Source organism: Pelobates fuscus, chromosome 1 (assembly GCF_036172605.1).
Source record: "Pelobates fuscus isolate aPelFus1 chromosome 1, aPelFus1.pri, whole genome shotgun sequence".
In the NCBI taxonomy this organism is placed as follows: Eukaryota; Metazoa; Chordata; class Amphibia; order Anura; family Pelobatidae; genus Pelobates; species Pelobates fuscus.
Window position 1 is genome coordinate 464,604,439 of NC_086317.1, and position 23,464 is coordinate 464,627,902.

Consider the following 23,464-nt stretch of genomic DNA (forward strand, 5'->3'; position numbering starts at 1 on the left):
CCAGTGAAAGAAGAAGAATGTTACATTGTAAATAAAAAGTATACAAACAGATAGGATTCAGCTGTAAGCATTTGCAACACTTACAACAATCAAGTAACATACATTCATATAAAATGTAAGTTACTTAGCCTGTCAATGTAATGACCGGAATGAATAAGTACATAACTCCCTAATTCCACGGTATTAGGGAGCTATCTACTAAAAGGCTGAAAGACCTAAATTGGTCTTTCAGCCAAATAGGCCCCCACCCACCGCTCAGGGGTGGGGGCCAGGGGGGAGGACAATAGGTCCCCCCCCATAATTTTATATTAGGGCCCCCACCCGCCGCTCAGGGGTGGTAGCCGGGGGGGGGGGGGGGTTACAAATTTTTTAATTTATTTTTTAAACAGTGAGCAGTCACAGGTAATTTTTACTTAGTATTAGTAAATTTGGCTGAAAGACCAATTTAGGTCTTTCAGCCTTTTGGTAGATAACTCCCTAATACCGTGGGAATTAGGGAGTTATCTACCAAGCCGCTGCAAGAGAAGTCCCGAGGTGGCGAAGTTGCCGAATTGTCGAATTGCGAAAATCCTGAATTTCGGAATGCCGAACCGAAAATTTTCCCTATGCACATGCCTAATAAATTAAAATCTGAATGGCAAAATTTTGCCAAAATGTCCAATTTAGGCTAAAGATTGAATTGTTGCAAACTGGGACCGAAATGTCAAAGTTTATCAAATAAATTATCTGAATTCAAAATGAATTTAACACCAAGACAGTTGAACTGCAAACATCTGTAATCAAACTGAGCATCAGTCTGCTCGGTTTCAATTGTTACCTTTTGAGGTACTGAGCTGTATAGTTTGTACCCTCTATTAAATCATTTGCCAGGAAAGGGTCATGCCAGGCTACTACAGGATAAAATGCGTATGTTAGGTTACAGCCTCGATTGGCTTTTTTTTTCTTTTTTAAATGTACGAATGCTATAATACTATTGTACATTGTGCAAGTTTCTGGGAGTTGTTCACTTGTTCTCTACGGAAGTAAGCCAACAATTGAACTATAACTCTCACAAACCTTTGCTATGCACACAAAGCAGTACTTATGGGATAAGCTCAAGGGCTATAGACCGTTAAATTTCACATGACTGATAGTTCGATTTACAGGTTTGATGAGAGCTCACTGCAGAAGTTGCAAACACAGAAACATCAAGTGTAACTTTCTATGCATGTTTGTAAGTTTGTAATGCATTATACCAAAAAAAAAAAAAAAGAGTGGGTCAACACAAACCTGTCTTGTGTCTTTAATAGTAGCTGGCTTAGCTTGGATTTGCTTCCAGGCTCATGTATATTGTAAAAGTCTGTTATAATTTCTTGGCTAGTCAACCTTTATTAATTCGACAACTAGGAGGTTTTTTTGTTGTTGTTTTTTTTTAGGATTTACTTGAATACAATGGAAATCACATCTTTACCATAGGTGAAGACTAGAGTTGATATTAAAGGAACATATAATCTTAACCAGGATTGAAGAATTAAAAACAATAGCTGTGAAGCATCAGTCTTTATATATAAAGTAAGATCCCGCATACAACACCAAAAGGAATGAACTACTGTAAAGATGTGAATAGTTGTCCATAAATACCAATCTCCGAAAGAAAGAAACAGAAAAAAAAAATATTACACTACCATGATTTATCTGTTCACTGTATATAAAAATGTAATAGTTTCAGTTTTTTATAATTATAATATTTTTTTTTTTTTTTTTTTTTAAATAAACGTGATTTTTTTTCAAAATAATGGCAACTTCTTCATAAATTCTTCTTTTTGGCTGGCGTTAATTCTGCAAATTGGGAAATATAAAGTCTGAGCCAAGCGTAGCTTACTCCCACAGCGCAGTAGACAGAGGTTAGAAGTAGCGGGAAGAAAGGAAGTTTCTGTTGCCAGGAGGTGAGTGGGAATACGATCTCACAGAATATCTCCAGGGGTATCAGTCCACAGAGATAGAGAGTCTCCAAACCGCCCAATAAAGGACCTTTTTTCCTGCAATTTAGAACAGAGTTGGCTTTAGATCTCATTACAATATTTCCAGGATAGACAGTTCACAAGTGGACTTGTGGACACACAAACTTAGAAAGTCTTGCAATAGTTATATGTTTAAGAACTACAATGCTTTAGAACTATGTATGTCATGAATTTAGTCTTGTCGGTCATTACTTGACAAAGACTTGTTCAGAGTTGAAATATTGCAAGGTCAAGTCATGTTGGCTGCAATACAGGCACAATGAAAACCTAAGAAGACTTAAAGGGAAACTTTAACAAAGCATTTAAAAAAACCTCAGAGTAATCCTTGTTGGCATGGTCCACTCCCCACCCCAAAATAAAGCGGGGATTTTTTTTTTTTTTTTTTTTTTAAATGAACTTACCGGTACCTTAGATCCATGCAGTTCCACCATTATTTGTCTGTCACCAGCATGCTGTGTGTGCTGACAACAAATGCCAAAAATGCACAGATTTAACATTAGCCAGGCTGGAACTCTCGTACCAGCTGGCTAATGAAGCAGCCAGAAGTGGAGTTAAACCTCCAGCTGCAAGCCACTGTACCTTTGTATGTGCAACATTTCAAACTGAAAGCACCATGTTCACTTCAAAACACTGAAGTGGTCATGGTAATTGGAGTAAACCCTTAAAAATCCGATTTAAGTTGAATCACAGAAAAAGGACAGGGTTACAGAAAGCTAATCCCCCAGATAAGCACTGCAAGTCATTCTATCAGTGGGGAATTAGGTTTGTGGTTAGCTCATTAAACTGCACACATCCTAGAAGAGGTGAGATTCAAGAGATCAAAGGAGGTCAATATTGAAGATCAAGAGGGTCCCACAGATACGGAAGAGGGGTGAAGATATCACAGGGGTGGATTTTAAGTGGGAGTTGTGAGGGACTTTAACCCAGGAGAGAATATAAGGACAATGTAAGGAGGTATATGGTGATTGGAGATAAAATACACAGGGAAGGGCTGATTTTGGCACACGTTTTTCCTTTTATAAATGTCATACAATAAATTGGTACATTTAGAACACTACTCCGTATTATTAATTTAATAAAAATAGATAAAAACAAAGGATATATATTTTAGAACCTATTAAAAGACAGTTGTATAGCAAGTCAAGAGATAGCTTTAGATGAATTGTTTACCTGAATAATGCCCTCAGGAAGGTGACACTGAATATCGTGAAAATTGCCATCAACAAAACCTTAATTGGAAGTTCTAAAGACAGACATTGTAGGAATACAAAATGTTACCAACATGTGTGTACTGATTACCCTTTCAATCTATACATTATCAGGATTAACCCTCTGCCCACCCCAGATACTGGAACTGGATAAGATATTGTCACACTGAAAAAGAAGCTTTTTGTTTTTACAAATCTGTAGAATATTTTATATTCTTGTCATACATAACATGTGTGTCTGGTGAGTATTTGTAAGATTGTATCAGTAAATCACAAGGCTTTCTTTGTCCGATTCAGAATAATAAAGGATTGCAGTTTGTTACAAAACCTTTTTTATTGGACTAACAGAAATTTGCAGTGACAAGCTTTCTAGACGTCTTCTCTTTAAAGCATTTTTTGGCTCTGTGAAAGAGGCAAACTATGATAGCTGTAATGCAAAAACTAAAGCAGCGAAATCCAGGGTTCTGAAAATGCACACCGATTTGGGTGGGATAATTGGAAAAACAAGTTAAATGAAGAGATAGCAAGTTCGAGTGTGGGGGTTCCCCAATGTAATATCCCTGATCACATTTCTTGCATTTAATCATGTACACAACATTTCATTTCCAGGATAATAGTTCTGTGATGTGAAATGTTTTACTGTTGTGAGTTGCCATTTTATTAGCTCAGATTTATGTTGACAGTTTGCAGCATGGTTTATTTGTGGACAATTCTCTGTGCTAAACCTCTGTGGCTAGTTTCTTACTGTTTTGATGCAAATTAGGTGGTTGTTTAAATAATACTATAGGGGGTTCAGGAAAGATGTATTTCAGTACCTCATCCTCAGTAAATATTGGTTGTAGATCCATGATAATGTTTACGTATGTCCTCAGGGCCTCTTTCTATTGTAGTATATGTGCACATGGTATTTAAAGAGCAGATTTTCCGATTGATGGTCCTTGATTTATATTCTACCTATATAACGGACTGAAGTACTGGACTAATACGGCAAGTCAAATATTCTAAAACGTGGATCTATGCCAATATATAATATATATACGTTCAACTTTAATTTGTTGAACTACACAAAGACAGGTTTCGGCACACATTATGTTATCCTTTATATTAAAGGGACACTATAGACACCTAGACTACTTCAGCTCATTGAAGTGGTCTGGGTGTAGTGTCCCTTTTGCACTTAGTGCTGCAATTTAAACACTGCAATTTTACACTGCAGCACTAAGTCTGCCTCCAGTGGCTGTCTCCCAGATAGCCATTAGAGGCGCTTCCTGCATTCAAACAGACCTTTACAACACACACTGCATGAGGACATTAAGCGTCAGATTTTTCCCCACAGGAAAACATTGATTTAATGCTTTCCTATGGGAAGGTCTGCCGCGCATACACATTAACGCTCGCTTGTAACAGGATGTCAAAGGGGGCGGAGCATTGACTCTGCGCTGAGGGACATTTGTGCTGGGATCAGGTAAGTCAATAAAGCGTTTTTAACCCTTTATTTAAAGCGGAGGGAGGAGCGATAGTATAGTATCCCTTTAACTAGAGTTTTGGGGGTAGCAGTTCTGTACTCTTAGCCATGTCTGCTCTCTCTGAACTAAGTAACTGAACTAAGTCTCTCCTGAATCTCTCCCTTTGTAACATATGTACATGTATTTGTTTTGTTGTAATACAGTCAGTTTAGTTGCAGTAAGGTAGGTTGTGTTTTACAGCAGGCTAAGCATTGTACGGATTAGAATTTTCTATACTAGACTGTATGCAAAAAAAAAAATGTTTTCAAGATTTCAGAAATCAAATGATCACTGCAATTAATTCAAGTAATGAGATTAAGTCACTGAAAGTCTCAGTATTTACTACATCTAGGGTTACACATCAATTTGAGATCATTTAATCCTACAATCAAGACATTTAAGATCACCTACAGTTAAGATCGGCTAAGTGGATTTTTATGTACATATTACAGATATGCAGTGTAGCTTCCATGCATTTGCACCGATTGTGATCTACAAAAGCAAAGATTTATATGCATGACTGCTAAAGTGTGGCTCTTAAGAAACGCACAGTAAATCCACACTACGAGACTACAGCTACGGTTTAAAGGTATTTATGAGACCCTCTATATATGGGATGCATGCACATGTCATAGCCAGGGCTACAGCTTCTTGACAGAACATTATAAAATAGGATATTCTACTGGCATATCTGCCCATAGTTTAATAATATATTTCAAAATACACACCCAACCCCTTTCAGATATCTTTATAAGGTAGCACTTACTGTACCTTGAGCTGTAAAGAGTAAAGGAAAGAGGGAATAATGGCCAGTAGTGGCCAAAAGCAAATATATTCCAGCATCCCTTGCACTGATCACGGACAGTATGCTGTAAAGAAAAGACAGGTTTAAAGTCAGGATAACAGTGGAGTCTGTATACATATACACAGTGTATTATATAATATATAACTATAAAAGGGCAGTTACCTTAAAGGAAGTATAGCCAAGAGGATGGCTTTCTCATGAACATGCCAGCCAAACATGAACGAGCTGAGCGCGCACAGAATCAAACAGCGAAGGAAGCCTTGTGGCCCCCGGGGTTTGAACCACAGGCATAAAACGGAGGGCTGAGGACAAGAAAACACGAATGTTATTGTTGCAAAGAGTTACATCTATATATTAATAAAATAACAAAAATTATTAAAAAACTTAAAAGGACACACTAAGCATAAAAACACTTTAGTTTAATGAAGCGGTTTTGGTGTATAGAAACCTAGAATGTGACGGCAGATAAGAACCATTTGGCCCATATAGTCTGCCAAATTTTCTAAATACTTTCATTAGTCTCTGGCCTTATCTTAAGTCTAGGATAGGTCATGCCCCTGCAGTCTTACTGTTCAATTCGGTGCCATTCTCAAGTTAAATCACTTTGCTTATGCAGCCCTAGCCACACCTCCTCTACATGTGACCTACACAGTCTCCCTACACATTTTCTGAAAATAGAGATATAATGTTAAACTTTATTTACTGCACAGTCTACTTAATTTAGAATTTTTAATTTTCTGCTCGGTTAATAGCATTGTAGAGCCTGCAAAAGCCTTGTGTGTAATTACAGTTTAAAGGAACAGTTTAGGCACCATAACAACTTCATTTAAATGAAGGTACCATTTTCATGAATGGGGAGCTACTGATTGGCTAAGAGCATCAGCTGACCACTCTAGCCAATCAGCGACTCCCCTGCCCGGCGGAACTCCACGCTTCCTGTAACTCAGATTCAGAAGCCAGATGCCGCCTGGGTGGACCTGGATATTGGCGCTACAAGCAACCTTTGGGGTTTAACCATTAGAGAATGGTTTGACCCATCTAGATAGGAGTGCCCATGGGGTCTTCTGGCACCATAACTTCATTTAGATGAAGTTTTTATGGTGACCAGAATGTTATTTTAATTACCAGAGCACGAGATAAAAACTGCTAAAGTAAACACACTGTGTAAGATCTGATGGAACATTAAACCATTTAAAAAAAAATAAAAAAAATCTTTATTTTATACGGGTGCTATAATACAGTTGAGAAAAACAAAATACCCATGTGATGAACATTGCAAGTATACAAGTATGATAGCGTCTAGTTGAGGTGACCCTTTCCAGGTTTTTATATATCTAGATTTAGCTAATATATTATAGGAGTTAGAGGCTATTAAAACTTTTAGGTCATATATCTCCATCCGCTTTTTAGTTATGGTCTGAACTGTGAGTGTTCGGTCAGATGTAGAGTAGGACTCCTATTAGTATTACTTAAAAACCCTAACCTATTGGGCAACAGGGTGGGGGAGAGGGCGGGGGGAGGGGAGGAAGAATGGAACATTACTGCATATGCATGTCAGCTTGGGATGGAATCAATAGTGACATCTGTCCGCTAAACCTGTGCTATATTCAGCAAGATTTGACATTCCTCCTAGAGCAGGGGTAGGCAACCTTCGGCTCTACAGATGTTGTGGACTACATCTCCCTTGATGCTTTGCCAGCAATATGGCTGTAAAAGCATTATGGGAGATGTAGTCCAAAACATCTGTAGAGCCGAAGGTTGCCTACCCCTGTCCTAGAGGCATTAGTACTAAACAGAAGGCTTTACAAAAAATTGCAAGAGCAGAACGAGAGAAAATAAGAGAAAGGAAAAACAAAGACTGGATTCCAGTACACATTTAGGTCACTGGTTTCCCTAGGCACGAAAGTGTTGATTCTGGAGACGTCCCAGGTATGGCTTGTGCCCAGTGTGTCGGTCTGATCCTGTAGGCCTAGCGCTTGGAGGAAGGCCGTTCCGTCTGAGGGTCATATGGTTTTGAAAGTCTTTCCATTTTGAATGACGGAGAGCTCTGGGGAAGGACCACCGGTAAAGGAGTACAGCATCTTGTAGTGTTTTTGTGATTGGCTGCATTGATTTTCACCACAGTAAAGTGGCTCTGCATAAGTCCTGAAAGAACATAAGTATTTGCGTTTCAAATTGTAGTGGAGTCTTCCCTTTCATGGTGCTGAGGAGTCTTTGCTTATCGGCAAGGGTTTGGCAACCTAAGATAATGTCGCGGGCAGCCTTATTCAGCGCCTGTGAGGATTTGGCTATTCGATATACGCCGAAGGCAAATTGTTTTGCGGTTTTCGCAGGTAAGACAGAGGAGGCTAAGCATCTGACGAAGTGGGGAAGTTCCTCAGGTGGGAATGAGTCCACCACTCCGTGGATGTGCGAATCTTGATGTTTCTGTTCTGCTCGCTGTCCTCCAACTGAGCCATCCGAATACCTTGGTGTGACTGTAAGGTTTGGAGTAGTTGCACGGTCTTATTTATGGAAGCCAGTCCCTGCTTCAGATCGAAGAGGTCTGCTTCGGTACTGCTTGCACCTCTGTTTGTACGGCCCTTATCTCAGCCGAGAACATTTACTTGATGTGTACTAGCAAGTTATACATGTCCTGCTTGCTGGACGGTGTGTTACCATCGGCTATTGCCAGGGCCTTCGGCATGGAGAGCATCTCTGAAGATGGTTCACCTGCTGTTTCAGAGCTTGGTGGTGTTGCTCCTCTTGTTCTGGAGGTCAGCATTTTGCCAATGTCCTGGCCGTCAGCATTTTGCCAATGTCCTGGCCGTCAGCATTTTGCCAATGTCCTGGCCCTCTCTGGCTGAGGGTTGCGTCGGTTTCTGTAATTTGCATCCCATTTCTACTGCTGGAGAGGTTTGGCGGTGGTATTCAGGGATTAAAGCACCCTCTGGATCTGCTCTGTTCCAGTAAGTGTTGCAATGCAGCTGCTGGCTTCCCACGTGGTAGGTCCGAGGACCTCGGCCATGTTTTATTTTCGCTCGTGGGGAAAATTAATGGCATCCGCCAATTTGGTATTACCTCCCTGACTTGTTGGGGTGATTGCGCACCAATATCGGGATAGTTCTCGGGGCTGCTAGAAGGGGAGTCTGCCTTGGAGCGCTGCGTTGTCCTGCCCCACTAAACCATTTTTAATGTAGGTTATGTTGGCTATATGTAAACGCGACATTAAAGGTTGCCAAGTAAACAGCCTTAATGGAAAGCAACTAATAAATATAATGATCAAAAGATCAATAGACATGCTTGAGTAATATATAGTCATATACATGCTCACGCAGTTCTATTGATGTTTTGATTATTATATTTATTAGTTGCTTTCTATTTGGTGATTCTTATATGCAACTGTGATCTATAACTCTCCACCACAGGCTCATGAATTCCTTTTTACCTCCTGAACCTTGTTCCTTACTTTGGGTGGTGGCGAGTTGAATTTGTGTCTTCCACCGGTTGACTTACCACTGTATCCAATATAGCAGTAAGTGGTGTATTTTATAGTTATTACATCACCCATTGCTGGGTTTATGAACACATACAACCATTTCCTCTTGACATCTGTGAATTATCAAACAAGACAAAATGTATATAACAAACGTTCTCACTATAGCATACCAGTGAAACTGGGAGCCACGGAGGACATAAAGTCTAATAATGTTAATGATGACTTCGTTTTACAGTTTGGATTTACTAATAAGATTCCTTTGTGATTCCAAGAACTGACACTTCTATAACTTACAAATACATAACGTAGGTGGACTTCCCGTATTAATGGAATAAGTTGAGAAAATAGCTATACAGATTGTATATTTCGCAGTATAGCAGAACTAGCCCGTGTATATCTAAAATACAGTCTGCCTTTTGCAACATAATCACAATTCCAAAAACATCAATATCAGCACAGCAGACACATCATTATTCTATTTAAAAATAGTAAACCGATTCTATAATTAAGCACATCAGAACTCAGGCATTCATTAAGGATGCTGAAAAAGCAAGGGAAAAATCCAAATTCAAGAGAAGCATTTCAATTATTCATGAAGTTTACCACAACACGTTTCTACCATAATTTCTAGTTTTGGAAGAATTTCTCTGTGCTATTAGTGCAAAACAAGGACTACAGTTGCAATGGCTAGTAATTGTTTGGAAGTAATTGTTTGGAAACAGACTCTGGAGGTGCAATAAGATTTTGTAGGACTGGAACGGATCATTTGCATCAGTGGGGTACATCAGTGGGGTACATGCCCACTGCGTAGAAAATGCACTCTAATCACTTTCTTACTGTATGTGGGCTCTGAGTTCCGTAACAGCAGGGACATGTTTAAGAGTCATTGCTCCCCCAGTCAAGTGGTTTGTCAAGCCTTGCTAATAAGAGAAAAGGTTCTCAGAATTTTGTGAGTGTGGCAATCAGTCAATTAAGATTTTAAGGCATCCTGTAGCCTTGTGGCCAATCCCAAGGGTTTAACAGAGTGGGGCTTTGATAGTTTTAAGGGCAGCTATTCATATAAAATCTAAATAGAAATACTAAGTATATTTTAATTACAAACTACGATTAAAACAACACTATGGGGTCAGGGACACAAACATGTATTCCTGACCCAAATTGTGTTAATACCACCATCTGGCCCCCCTGGATACGCCTTGCCCCAGTAATACAGCAAAATATTATATTTATTTCAGTCTGCTGCTGCTGGCTCTGCCTCTGATCTGCCTGCTTGGCTTACATCTCCAGAAGTGATTCTCTCAGCCAATCACAATGCTTTCCCAGTGGAGCAATGGAAATGAGATTTTACTGAGCATGAATCAGGGCAAACAAAATACATTAACGATTCAAGATAAATAGGACAATAGTAAACATAACGTACCATTATTAGAAGTAAAGAAATGGAACATGGAGGAATTATGCATCATACAACGAGTTACATTTCACAAAGCAGCTAATAATTTATAATTTTTGCAGACTCTCCCCATGGACCTTTTATTACCAGTATTGAGATGCCAGTGAAGAGTAAAGTTGTCAGTGGTGTTATAGAAGGCAGAACGCTGTGTTTAAATTCCTGGACCAGACCCCCAGTCATGGAACTGGCCTGAATACTGCCTGGGTCAAGAAGATGCAGCTTCACACCTGTGTGAACAAGAAACCCATAACACACACAGATAGATAATTGATGTATTCAGTCATATTACAATATATTAATATTCTAAATAATGTATACACAATATATTAAAATTATTAATAAATAATTATTAAGTCTAAATGTCTGTTTTAAGTGTGCTATATTTTGAAGCTGTCCTGGTTATATTTAATTTTTTAACACACTGGGGTTTTCTAATTAAGGAATTGTGAGAATTGCAAATTTAAGGCTAAAACAGCCACATTGTAAAACATTTGTTACACATTTTACATTTTTAGTTACTTTGGCATAATATTTGCAACACTATCATGTCCTTCCCAAGCTCTAAATATACTGACATTCTTGGTCGCCCTTTTTATCCAGGAATTATATGTTTTATCATCAACATCTTCGCATAAGACAACTAATCAATGGATCCGTAAAGAATTCACATACATATAGATCCATTGATTTTATTTATATATATATATATCAATCAATCAATGGATCTATATGTGGACATTTTTCAGTCTATATATATATATATATAGACTGAAAAATGTTTGCCTAATTATTATTTCTGAGCTAGCCTACACACTATACTCAGTGACCAGAAAATGGCTAATCTGTAATAAACTAATGGTAGCCTCCTGAGTGCTATAAGATTCAGACTTCTAGAAGGGAAAATGTAAATTTCATATATTTTATGTTTACTCTACTTTATGCAAACTCTACCTTCTAAGATGGACATAATTCAGGACATTGCTATCTCTTTGAACAGTTCTGTGCCTGACATTTACAATTTGTGTTGCATTGCAGACAGTCATTCAACATATTTTGGGTTTCTTCATGGATCATTCACATACTTTTACAAGTTCTAATAAACGTGTACCAATAATAGAAAGTGCTTTGTCCGCCGCGTTGTACAATGCCCAGAAGTTCGGAGCCCAGTAAGCATGACAGAGACCTCTTTTAAATGGAAAAAGACGAGTAAGGACTTGCGGTATTTGCCCCTACAAAATAAAATGTACAATATTTTGAACGGCTAAAAAACTGATACATTTACCATAACCTTATTATATTAATGGAAAATAAAATAATAATAAAGTTAAATATACATACACAGACAAAACAGGGCACAGTTTACCAAGTAGCAACAGCAGACAAAGTAATAAACTCATAGTACCAAATATATGGGATACAGCTGGATACCTAAAATATAAAACAACAAAAAATAGTGCAACACTGTATAAATGTATCCATGGAGCCCCTACTAATTGTGGAGTTTAGTTATCAACTCTTTACTTATGAAAGTTGTTAACCCCTTAAGACCGGAGGGCGTACTATTACGTCCTTTTAAAAGCGGCTCTAAACGCCGCCGGACGTAATAGTACGCCCTCCGGTTTTTAGTAACTTACCCGGTCGCTGGCGGTCCCACGCCGGCGATCGCGGTTCGGGGGACTCCCAGGGAGCCCCCCGCGGCACGTCCGCCCTCCAGGAGCCCTCCCGGCCATGTGAGAGTGAGGTCCTTGCGAGGACCTCACAATCACATGGCCGGTATAGCTGCCTGCTGCATTGCCAGCAGGGGGACCAACTGTAATGACAGTTGGTCCCCCTGCTGGCTGAAAATCAAATAAAAATGTTTTAAAACAGTGTAAAAATAAATAAATTATATACTTAGATCATATATATATATTATATATATATGATCTAAGTATATATATATATACACATATACACACACACACATACACCGTCTAGGTGTATTTTAATATTAATATATATATAATTATATATATATATTAATATCAAATTACACGTAGACTGATACTGATTAAATATATATATAATTATTGTTATATATATATTTATAAATAATATAAAAAAAATTAATATGTAAATACGTAAAAAAAATTAAATAAAAAAAATAATTAAAAATAAAATATTAAAAAATATATAGATGTGTTTTATTTCGTTCTAACTGTATTCTGATATTAATATATATATATTTATATCAAAATACACTTATAACGAAATAATATATATATCTATATACATAAATATATACGTATATATCACTATATATATATACCTATATATAAATAAAAATATTAAAAAAAAAAATATATATATATATACGTATATATACACATATGTATATATATACATATATTAATTCTACACATATATTTATGTAATAATTTTACATAATTAGGTATCCTAATTAATTACAATTAGCGGGACCTGCCTGACCACCCATGCCGAAAGTATAGGGAATTTAATTTGCTAGCACTATATTTAACCCTATAACTTTCCAAGACACCATAAAACCTGTACATGGGGGGTACTGTTTTACTCGGGAGACTTCGCTGAACACAAATATTAGTGTTTCGAAACAGTAAAATGTATTACAACCATGATATCGCCAGTAAAAGTGACGTTTTTTGCATTTTTCACGCACAAACAGCACTTACAGGGACGATATTATTGCTGCAATACTTTTTACTGTTTTGAAACACAAATATTTGTGTTCAGCGAAGTCTCCTGAGTACAACAGTACCCCTCATGTACAGGTTTTATGGTGTTTTCAAAAATTACAGCGTCAAATATAAGGCTTGTGTTTAATTTTTTTCACATTAAAATTCGCCAGATTGCTTACGTTGCCTTTATGACCCTATGGTAGCCCAAGAATGAAAATTACCCCTATGATGGCATACCATTTGCAATAGTAGACAACCAAAGGTATTGCAAATGGGGTATGTCCAGTCTTTTTTAGTAGCCACTTAGTCACAAACACTGGCCAAAATTGGCGTTTTTTGCATTTTTCACACACAAACAAATACAAACGCTAACTTTGGCCAGTGTTTGTGACCAAATGGCTACTAAAAAAGACTGGACATCGCTTATTTGCAATACCTTGGGTCGTCTACTATTGCAAATGGTATGCCATTATGGGTGTAAATTTATTTCCTGGGCTACTATACAGTCTCAAAGGCAACGTAACCAATCTGGCGAATTTCAATTTCAAATGTAACACGCTATATTTGACCCTGTAACTTCCCAAAACACCATAAAACCTGTACATAGGGGGTACTGTTTTACACATGAGACTTTGCTGAATACAAATATGTGTATTTTATTGCAGTAAAAGCAAACAGTATTATGACATTGACAGTTAAAATGTCATGAAGAACGAAAAAAATAAAAAAAAATCTTATTTTCTCCCATTTTTTTCATATAAAATTATGTTTCATAGCTAAATATTTGATATTAAATGAAAGCCCTGTTTCCCCTGAATAAAATGATATATAATAAGGGGGGGTGCATTTAATATGAAAGAGGTGAATTACGGTTGGACAGACATATAGCGCAAATGCCAGGTTTTGTTTACGTTTTGTTTCGTTCACAACTTGTACATTTGGCTGCGGTGTTAAGGGGTTAATTTGCAACTCACATAAAGCGTTGTTGTGCTTGTTCATGACGTGAACAACTATTAAGAAAGAAACACTGTAGGTTGGGAGGGTCAGAAAGGAAGCTATACACGTGTAGAAGAAAGTATTGTAGAATGGAGAAATTCGTAAAAAAGATTCATGGTTAGTTTTTTTTTTTTTTTTTTTGCTAAAGTCTATATACCATTATAGGAAAGCAACCAATTATATTTTATTGGCTATATCCAGATATCACTTGGGTCATTTTCACTCTACTGATAATTAAACATAAAAAGCCCCAAACACACAAATATTTTCGTGAAACCTGTATGTTTAAGTGTAAAGCATGAAAACAATACCAGGTATATAAATGGCCCAAAGGAAACCGCAAACACGGAGGAGACAATCAGGGCAAGTGTGATGAAACGCAAAGCACTGAAACTTCGCCAGCGCAGGGACCCATCTGCGGAAGAAGCATTATAAATAAGTCCATTTGGTTTTTATTTCATTTATTTTTGTATTTTTTTATTTCGTTCTTTTAAGAAGCATAGATAAGAAGTTATATATAAAAGATTTGGAACAGTGTGGTGAGCAAACCAATATATGGTTTCTCACATAAATGCTGGGAACCACTGGAATACCACCACCACCACCACCGCACAACTGCCATCTCTGCAAGCCTGGAGGCCCGAGGAGACACTAACCAGAGGTGGATTGCCAATCACAGGGCCAGAATTTGTACTCACTAAAGGCTAGTGTAGAGTGGAAATTTTAAGCTCTGCTACATATAATTATTTTTCTTAGAATTACAATACATGCAAGAACTCTTACACACACACACACACACACACACTGTTTTAGAATATGTGCACCACCTCCTGCTTGCCTTGAACATTGAAAAGTATGCCCATACACTGCATATTCATTCACTTCTAGATATCACTTTCCTCACCTGGATTGTTTCCCGTGAAGCAGTAAGATCGCAATAAGTAAATCCCATATGCCGGGGCTATGTACAGGTAGATATGTTTGAAATTCAGAAGAGTGGCAAAGAGAAATGAACTTTCGGCATACCGCCCCTGTCAGAGAAAAACAAAAGTATAATAGTTACCTATTCGGCACCTCTTAACAGATTATCATAAGAGAAGATGATAAGTGTGTGGACTTTATATATATATTATATATACATATTAAAGAGGTTGAAACAGAATATGGAAGTAACGGAGGATCTGTGTTCGGTAAAGAAAAGGGATGAATAAAATAGGACCCCTTGGTTGTAGGCTGCAGATAAACCGGAACAAATGGGGAGAGAAACTGAGATTGATCAGAGAGAAAAAGCACTCTAGTTTTGGCTGGACTTGTCTGACATATTTGAAGACATCTAGGAGACGAGGGACCAGGTGGTAGTAGAGAAGAAGGTGAAAGAGAAAAAAAGAAACAAGGTTGATATCTGCAAAGGAACGGATGTTGAAGTCACAAGAGAATCAGAAGAGCAAAAGGAAGAAACTGGCAATCCAAAATAGAGGGGGATTGGTTACACAGCTTGGAAGAAAACCCAAGTAATGGGAAACTCAGTGGCACCAACGTTGGTCAATGCAACGATGCATAGAATTATGTTAAATCCAAGGGAGCTGAAATGTGAAGTAAGAAGAGGACAGCGTGGTTTCTAAGCAGGGTGGAGAGAAGCCAGATAGGATAGTTCAGAGTTCAGAAGAGGAGAGAATTAAAGTAGATAATTGGTTGTGGACTACAAGATGCTGAGAAGAGTAGAGAAGAAGGGCAACGTTTTAAAAGTAATCAAGATGCAGGTCCAAAGGATGACTTTCCGAGAAGTGGCATGATGATAACCAAGGCGTTTAAAGAGTCAGAACAACCCAACAATCCAAGCAGAGCAAGCAGTTAAAGAGGGAGAATAGTTAAAAATTGGGAGATCACCATCTTTATATCTGGACACTTTAGAGACGATTTCCTAATGATACAACGGATACAGTCGCACTTGTGGGCTTTATTCTACAAGATATACGATTTATGTGTCTAAACATGTGAATATGTCCGATATGCGGTATTTCTATTGATTTTGTTTGTATTGATGGTGTTCAACCTTGTTATAAATAAAGAATTTAAAAAAAAAAAAGAGGGAGAATAGGTAAGGTAGAATGACTAGAAGGAGAGAAAGCAGTATGTATGGGACTGAGAAACAGGTGGTGGGATGTGATCTATATTCAGAGAAACAGGTAGAAAAGCAAAAAGGAGCAAAAGTGGTAAATTGGCTAAAATATATAAAGAGTTTAAGTCAATACAATCCAAGCAGTGATCTCGTTAAAAGGTGTTACTGAACCCAGTATTACTTTCATAAAATGTAAAAATCAAAGTTTTAGATTTTACATTACGTTCAGTAATCTAAAAGGCATTTATGTTAGAAACACTACATATCCCTCTGTGTATTTTTTCAGCGACAATCATGACTGACATCGTTGGCACACATGGATATGAAAACTGTGGTTAATTCTAAAACGTACCTGAAATAATCGTGCAATAGAAAGGAGCATGATCCCAGACAAAAAGCCATTATATTGGAAATGAATATCTAGAGGCAGGTTCAGGAAACAGAACATCAGCAAGAAAAATTAGACACATTTCATCCTTTTGGAACACACTGGGTTAGACCCAGACAAAAAAAAAACCCATTGGGTTATTCAATAAATAAGGAATTGTAGAAAACAGACAAGGGATGTGTGAATTTTAAGAAAGAAAACAATGACGCTGTAAAAATAGCTGGGTAACTATTTCAGCCTGGCTATTCTCCGGTGTTACATTTCTAGCTTATTAAACTATAATGATATAATTTAAAAAAAAAAAAAGAAAAAAAAAAAAAAACCAAACAAAACAAAAATGTATATAATTTATATAAAAACAAAAAACAGGTAGAATCCAACAATGCTTAGCATATATACCTTATTACCTGTAAAGCACACCTTTATAATGCTTATAATGCATTGTTGGATGACATTTGTCATCCAACAATGCCTAATTGAGTGGGCTGAGGGGAAGACATTGGGAGCACGCAGTGGGTGGGAAGGGGGGATATACATTTTGCACAGAATTTATATTAGCCAGCTCTTGTGCAGGGATAGCTAATGACACCCAGCGATAATATCAGGGTGGAGCTATACCTCTGGCAGCAGATGGTTTCATAGCGAAACGCTGCACATACAGACTTCATGCATGTAGTACTGTGTTGAAGCATTACCCAAGCTGCATACTGAAATGCGTGGCTTGTGTGTAAGATCAGGCACTGGCTATTGCAAGGATACGATCCACTATTAAAAGCCCAAAGTTCCAGAGAAGCAGGACAGCTAGCACAAATGATGGTTTCTCCAGGAGATCACCTTGGTCATTCTTCTTATTGACACAACTGCAGCATCTAAACCCAATTTAGAGACATTAATGATGACATTAAGGACATCCAAGCTTTAGAACAAATTATTAAATGTTTTAATACAAATCCTTAAATCTGAGTAAAACCACTCAACTTTATAAGAAGATTTGGATTGGAGCTTTGTCCTCAATGCTTCTCTACATTAAGTTAGTAAATGCTTTTTTTTTTATTAATAAAAAAAATAAAAATAGGCTGCAATAGATACCGTATTTATCGGCGTATAACACGCACTTTTCCCCCCTGAAAATAGGGGAAAAATCGTGGGTGCGTGTTATACGCCGATATCCCATAATTACTTACCTGTCCTGAAGCGTGGGCCGGCTTCACAGCGTGCACCGCGGTACAGGAACTTTAATTTCAGGTTCCGGTTTCCGGCGGGACTGAAAGGAAGTGTGCACAATAGTGTGCACACTTCCTTTCAGTCCCGCCGGAAACAGGAACCTTAAATTAAAGTTCCTGTACCGCGGTGCGCGCTGTGAAGCCGGCCCACGCTTCAGGACAGGTAAGTAATTATGGGAGGGGAGGAAAGTACACTATGGGAGGGGAGGGGAGGGGAGGGGGAGGAAAGTACACCATGGGAGGGGAGGGGGAGGAAAGTACACTATGGGAGGGGAGGGGGGGGAAGTACACTAGGGGAGGGGGGGGAAGTACACTAGGGGAGGGGAGGGGAGGGGGGGAAAGTACACTATGGGAGGGGAGGGGGGGAAGTACACTATGGGAGGGGAGGGGGGGAAAGTACACTATGGGAGGGGAGGGGGGGAAAGTACACTATGGGAGGGGAGGGGGGGAAGTACACTATGGGAGGGGAGGGGGGGAAAGTACACTATGGGAGGGGAGGGGGGGAAAATACACTATGGGAGGGGAGGGGGGAGAATACACTATGGGAGGGGAGGGGGGAGAATACTATGGGAGGGGAGGGGGGGATACTATGGGAGGGGAGGGGGAGAATACTATGGGAGGGGAGGGGGAGAATACTATGGGAGGGGAGGGGGGGAGAATACTATAGGAGGGGAGGGGGGAGATTACTATGGGAGGGGAGGGGGGAGATTACTATGGGAGGGGATGGGGGGAGAATACTATGGGATGGAAGGGGGGGAGAATACTATGGGATGGAAGGGGGGGAGAATACTATGGGATGGAAGGGGGGGGAGAATACTATGGGATGGAAGGGGGGGGAGAATACTATGGAAAGGGGGGGGGAATACTATGGGATGAGGGGGGGGAATACTATGGGATGAGGGGGGGGAATTTCCTGGAATTTCTTTCTAAAAATTAGGTGCGTGTTATACGCCGGTGCGTGTTATACGCCGATAAATACGGTATATACAGTTTTCAAAATACTATACATACTGCAAAGAAACGTTTGACTACAGAACTGCTTTAACTAAGGAGAACCCTTTGTTTCGTGGATGGTGAGGTAAAATCAGAAGGCCGAAGTTTAGTAGGTGCACAATGGACCTATGTTCACACCATGTATCTGGGTTGAGCACTTACTGCTTAGCTGCGTATATGAAGAGAATGTCAGTGACGATGACAGAGAATCTCTGGAAATAGACGGTAGCTTGAGTGGCATAGTTCAAGTTTTCGATCTTAAGCATCTCTGGGTCAAAGTACCGAGCCACATTAGAGAGTAAATACTCAAACCAAGCAAAAAATGGAGGATAATCCAGCGTCCACTCAGAGGTTGACTAGATGCCAAACAAAAGCATAAAACAGAGTTTATATATTGTCACAAGAGGGGAAACCTTTTTCTGAAGCCCTAGAATCCTCCCCAATCTGTGGCAAAGGTATTATATTTTTCCATACCTAGCATCACAAATTACTTGGTATATTGGAAGCGTATTGGTTTAATGAACCGCTCAGTTACTGTAAATAAATTAGTCAATTGCTAGTAGACAAAATTATTACCCGTGTAATATTTTTCATTACCCCTGAAGTAAATGAGTGTAAAATTTGCATTTCTGTATTTGTAAATATGAAAGAAAAGAAGATATACAAAGGTAAATATGGAAGGAAAAGATATAAATACTTATTACTCAGTCTTGTCAGATAGCTGACACTCTGAATCGAACACATAACATGAAACTATAAAACAACATCTGCTGAAATGTAAGAAATGGTCATTTTGGGCTCCATCTGGCTTTTGGTGTCAAACCTCTGCCTGTCCTAGCTTTTATGGATTTACGTAAAACAATAAAAACAAGACTTGCTCATCGCCCGTGAATTCTTTGTAAAACTAATTTCTCTGTGTGCCTTACCTCATAGTACCACCTGGATATGGGTAAACTGTGCGTGACTGCAAGCCAGTTTCGGTGGACTTCAAAATCTGTGGAATGACTAGAAAAAAAAAAATAGTATGGTTTCAAACATTTTACTTCACTTATATAAAAAGATATTGATACTTATAGCAGAGCTGTCACTTCGCATTAAGTTACAGAACCTCAAAGTCACCACAGCAAACACTTTTGAATCATTTGAAGGGAATCTATAGTCAAATCTGTATTCCTAACATTAGCGTGCCCTCTGGTTGCACCCCCTATCCCCCTTGTGGAGGCATATAAAGATTTTAAAAACCCCTTAGTCACTTACATGATCTGATTCCAGCAGCGCTGTCCCTCGGTGCTGGGCCTCCTCCGACATTATCTGACAGGGGGATCTAAGGCGCATGCGCAATGAGCATGCCTCAATACTTTCCTATGGGGTTTTCACTGACACTGGATGCCCTCATGCAGAGCGTGAGGATGTCCAGCATTGTTTAAGTGACTCAAGGTTCGTTAGAATTCCGGAAGTGCCTTGAGTAAGCTGTCTGATAGACAGCCACTAGTAGCAATCTTAATCCTGCAATGTAATTATTTTCGTTTCTTAAAACCGGCAAGACTAAGTAGGACATGGAAACTGCTTCCAGAACACTTCAATGAGATGAAGTGCTCTGGGTGCCTATCGTGTCCCTTTAGGTGAGCTCTCAACAAACAAACTAAAGAGGAGCTGTTTCCACTGAGATTTTGTCACACATTAAACATTTGCTATGGGTTGTGTTTTTGGGGTTTTTTCTAATATCCTCAGAAGTTTTAGTTATTTTTAACCCCTTAAGGACACATGACATGTGTGACATGTCATGATTCCCTTTTATTCCAGGAAGTTTGGTCTTTAAGGGGTTAATTAACCCTAAACCATAGCATGCACATGTACAGCACAATTGAAGGAAAGCCCTAGCATACAATTCCCTGCAGACGTCTGAAGCATCATGGGGTGACAATATTACCCTGAACACACAAACTTTTTTACTTGCTTCTGAAAACGTTACTCACCCCAGTAAATGCTACTACAGAGTTTCCTGGGGTGTTGAGACAAAGAAATGTCACTTTCAAAAGACTTACAATTCTGCTTTAAATGGACACTCTACAAATTTCACAGTAGTGGCTACGATGACAAGGAGTTCCCTGGCGCCCTCCGAGAGTAAGTAGGCAAAACATTTAGGAACAGTTTGACAACTTATCTAAGTCCTGCATCATTGCTTATTAATCAGGTTCGGGTTCTCTATCACCCTCAGAGTTCAACATAAATGAATCGTTGGGGGCAACCAACAACGCTTCTGGCAGGGTTAAAAAATACTGAACTTACATTAACACACTACCTAAACCTATTGTATAGATTCCATTTAACACCACAACATTCTTAGTGACTGCTGGCCATCTAAATAGCGTGCATCCCTGTGGAAATGCTGTGCCAATCTACACAAGATAAATTAAGTGCATCTCACGAGGATAACGTAATTTTATAATTGTTTTTACTCCATTGAACAAACCAAACCTTTCTTTTTTTATGTATTTTAGACTATGTTTTCATCTTGTTGCTGAGAGATACATAAGGGGGTAAAAACAAAATAAATCCACATGATATGAAACTGCATCAGGTCAGTGATTAGACAGGTTGCACTCCACTGTGAACTGTGACAGTGCTTTGGAGCAATGTGGGATCTGTAGGGTACAAAGGCTGGCACCCACTGTGTAATGTATACCTCTCATATAATGTGGATTTAAATACATTTACTGAGATCTGGCTCAAATAGTCCCTCCCCCCTCTCTGGAACCCACAGTGTAATGTATACTTCTCATATAACGTGGATTTAAATACATTTACTGAGATCTGGCTCAAATAGTCCCTCCCTCCCTCTCTGGAACCCACAGTGTAATCTATATATACCTCTTATATGATGTGGATTTAAATACATTTACTGAGATCTGGCATTATAAAATGATGTGCATCAACCATGCTTTGAACAATTCTTACTATGTTTGTATGAGGAGACATTTCAGCAGAGACACCCCTAGTGCCAGGGTCACAAACCAGCCTCCGGCATCGATTTCTTTGCTCCTGGAGCTGGTACCCACGTTTCCGCCTCTGGAGGTCGCCATCTTGCTACACCCGGACGCAATTGGTTTTGCTCTCAGCTGCATTGACTTCAGCGCTTGACACGTGTGAGGGGCGTGGCCAACTGCTTGTCAACCTGTTCTACGGTCTGCTGTTACTGCAAACCTTGTTATCATAGTCATATGATACATTATAACAATAAAGGGGCACCAGTTAAACTGTCTTAGATAAAAATGATTGAGTTATTTATTTAAAAAATTTTTTATTTTTTTTAACAATTTTGTTTATTTACTTAGAAATGCAGCCTCTACACATTGAGGTCTCACTAAACCAGGAAGTGGATCATCACAATCATAACTTTTAAAACTTAAATTGGAACATTTGTTTTAATGATTTTAATGGATAAAATGATCCATAGTTTTGCTTTAATATAGGAAGATGAGCTGAATTTTTTTGGTTAATTTTCACTAAACTCAGTCTAGGGTTTATGTATAAAAAGCGCCTGTTTTTACATTTAATATTTCTTGCATAATCTGTTTGCGTCAATATTTTCCTGTGTGCCACATTTTTCCTGTTTGCGCCATTCAAAACAGTTTTGTCCAGTGCCTTTATTTTGTGTCATTTTAATAATGGCGCTGTCGATGTATAAAAAAAAAGAGGTCTATGAGGGCGCCTTTATTTCTGCCGATTTTTTCCACTAGTGCCAGAGTGGCAGCTTTCACAATCATCCTTTTTGTTTAAGATATAAAGTAATCCTTCAGATTGCAAATGCACCTTTTCTGCTGTGAATATGTGATTATTTTTTGAATAATAATATTAATAATTTGTCTTGATTTCTGAATGTAATCATTGAAAAAAATCACAGGGAAAATGAGTAGCAAAAAATATGAACGAGGAATAAAAAGTGTCAGAAACACAGATTATTTTGGTGCATTAGGGAAAAGACCGAAAAAAAAGTCTACATTGTATAAAGGTGGAGTCACTTTTTCTATGGAAGAAAATGTTGTATTTGCATAAAACTAGCATAAATATCAAAGAGCGCGCAACAATTTTTATATATAACCCCTCTGAACTTAAAACTGAATTGCTAAATTTTGGTCTCAGCCCTAATCACAGCTTGATTATTTGAAATTCAAAATCGTGCAGTTAGGGATGCAGATAACTACAGTTTGGAGTTACTGAGAGATGATTGATAAAATGTCGGCAGGAAAATTGTCAAATATCCAGGTATGCCATCTTCCCAAAACATTTTTTCACTAAACCGTAAATTGTCAGGAATTGCTCAAGGATGTTTGTAAATTTAGGTTAAAGCTGAGCTGGGGAATTTTTCAGTTCACTAGTTTTGGCCTAAAATTTTAAATGTTCTGGTCAATTCTCAGCTTAGGGAATAACCTTGTTCGTGTGGTGCTTTTCAACCCCGTGAACATACTTCCCAACGAGGGATGTATGAACGTGAGATTGGTGGATCTCATGGAGAGCAGAATGACTGACAATCTACTGATAAGGCCTCCCTCGCAACAGATCATGCGCTGGTCTTCCTGAAGCAGTCTGCACATAAACT

At 38.6% G+C, this 23,464-nt stretch overlaps 1 protein-coding gene across 2 annotated transcripts; it reads right to left on the reverse strand.

Annotated features, from left to right (window-relative positions):
* Nucleotides 1–1,733: 1,733 nt before the first annotated feature.
* ALG8 (ALG8 alpha-1,3-glucosyltransferase) lies at nucleotides 1,734–21,964 on the reverse strand. 2 transcript variants are annotated; one of them, XM_063431203.1, is made up of 13 exons: nucleotides 21,823–21,964; nucleotides 19,791–19,869; nucleotides 19,027–19,220; nucleotides 17,408–17,517; nucleotides 16,613–16,680; nucleotides 15,046–15,172; nucleotides 14,453–14,556; nucleotides 11,558–11,678; nucleotides 10,537–10,676; nucleotides 5,681–5,820; nucleotides 5,485–5,582; nucleotides 3,171–3,243; nucleotides 1,734–2,018 (listed from the first exon to the last, which is right to left on the reverse strand). In XM_063431203.1, exons 1-13 carry the CDS (start codon nucleotides 21,945–21,947, stop codon nucleotides 1,787–1,789), a joined length of 1,611 nt encoding a protein of 536 aa, XP_063287273.1. In that variant the 5' UTR covers nucleotides 21,948–21,964; the 3' UTR covers nucleotides 1,734–1,786. The 2 variants fall into 2 exon arrangements, with proteins under 2 accessions (XP_063287273.1, XP_063287282.1); XM_063431212.1 differs by lacking the exon at nucleotides 3,171–3,243 and having other exon boundaries at nucleotides 1,870–2,018.
* Nucleotides 21,965–23,464: the final 1,500 nt, after the last annotated feature.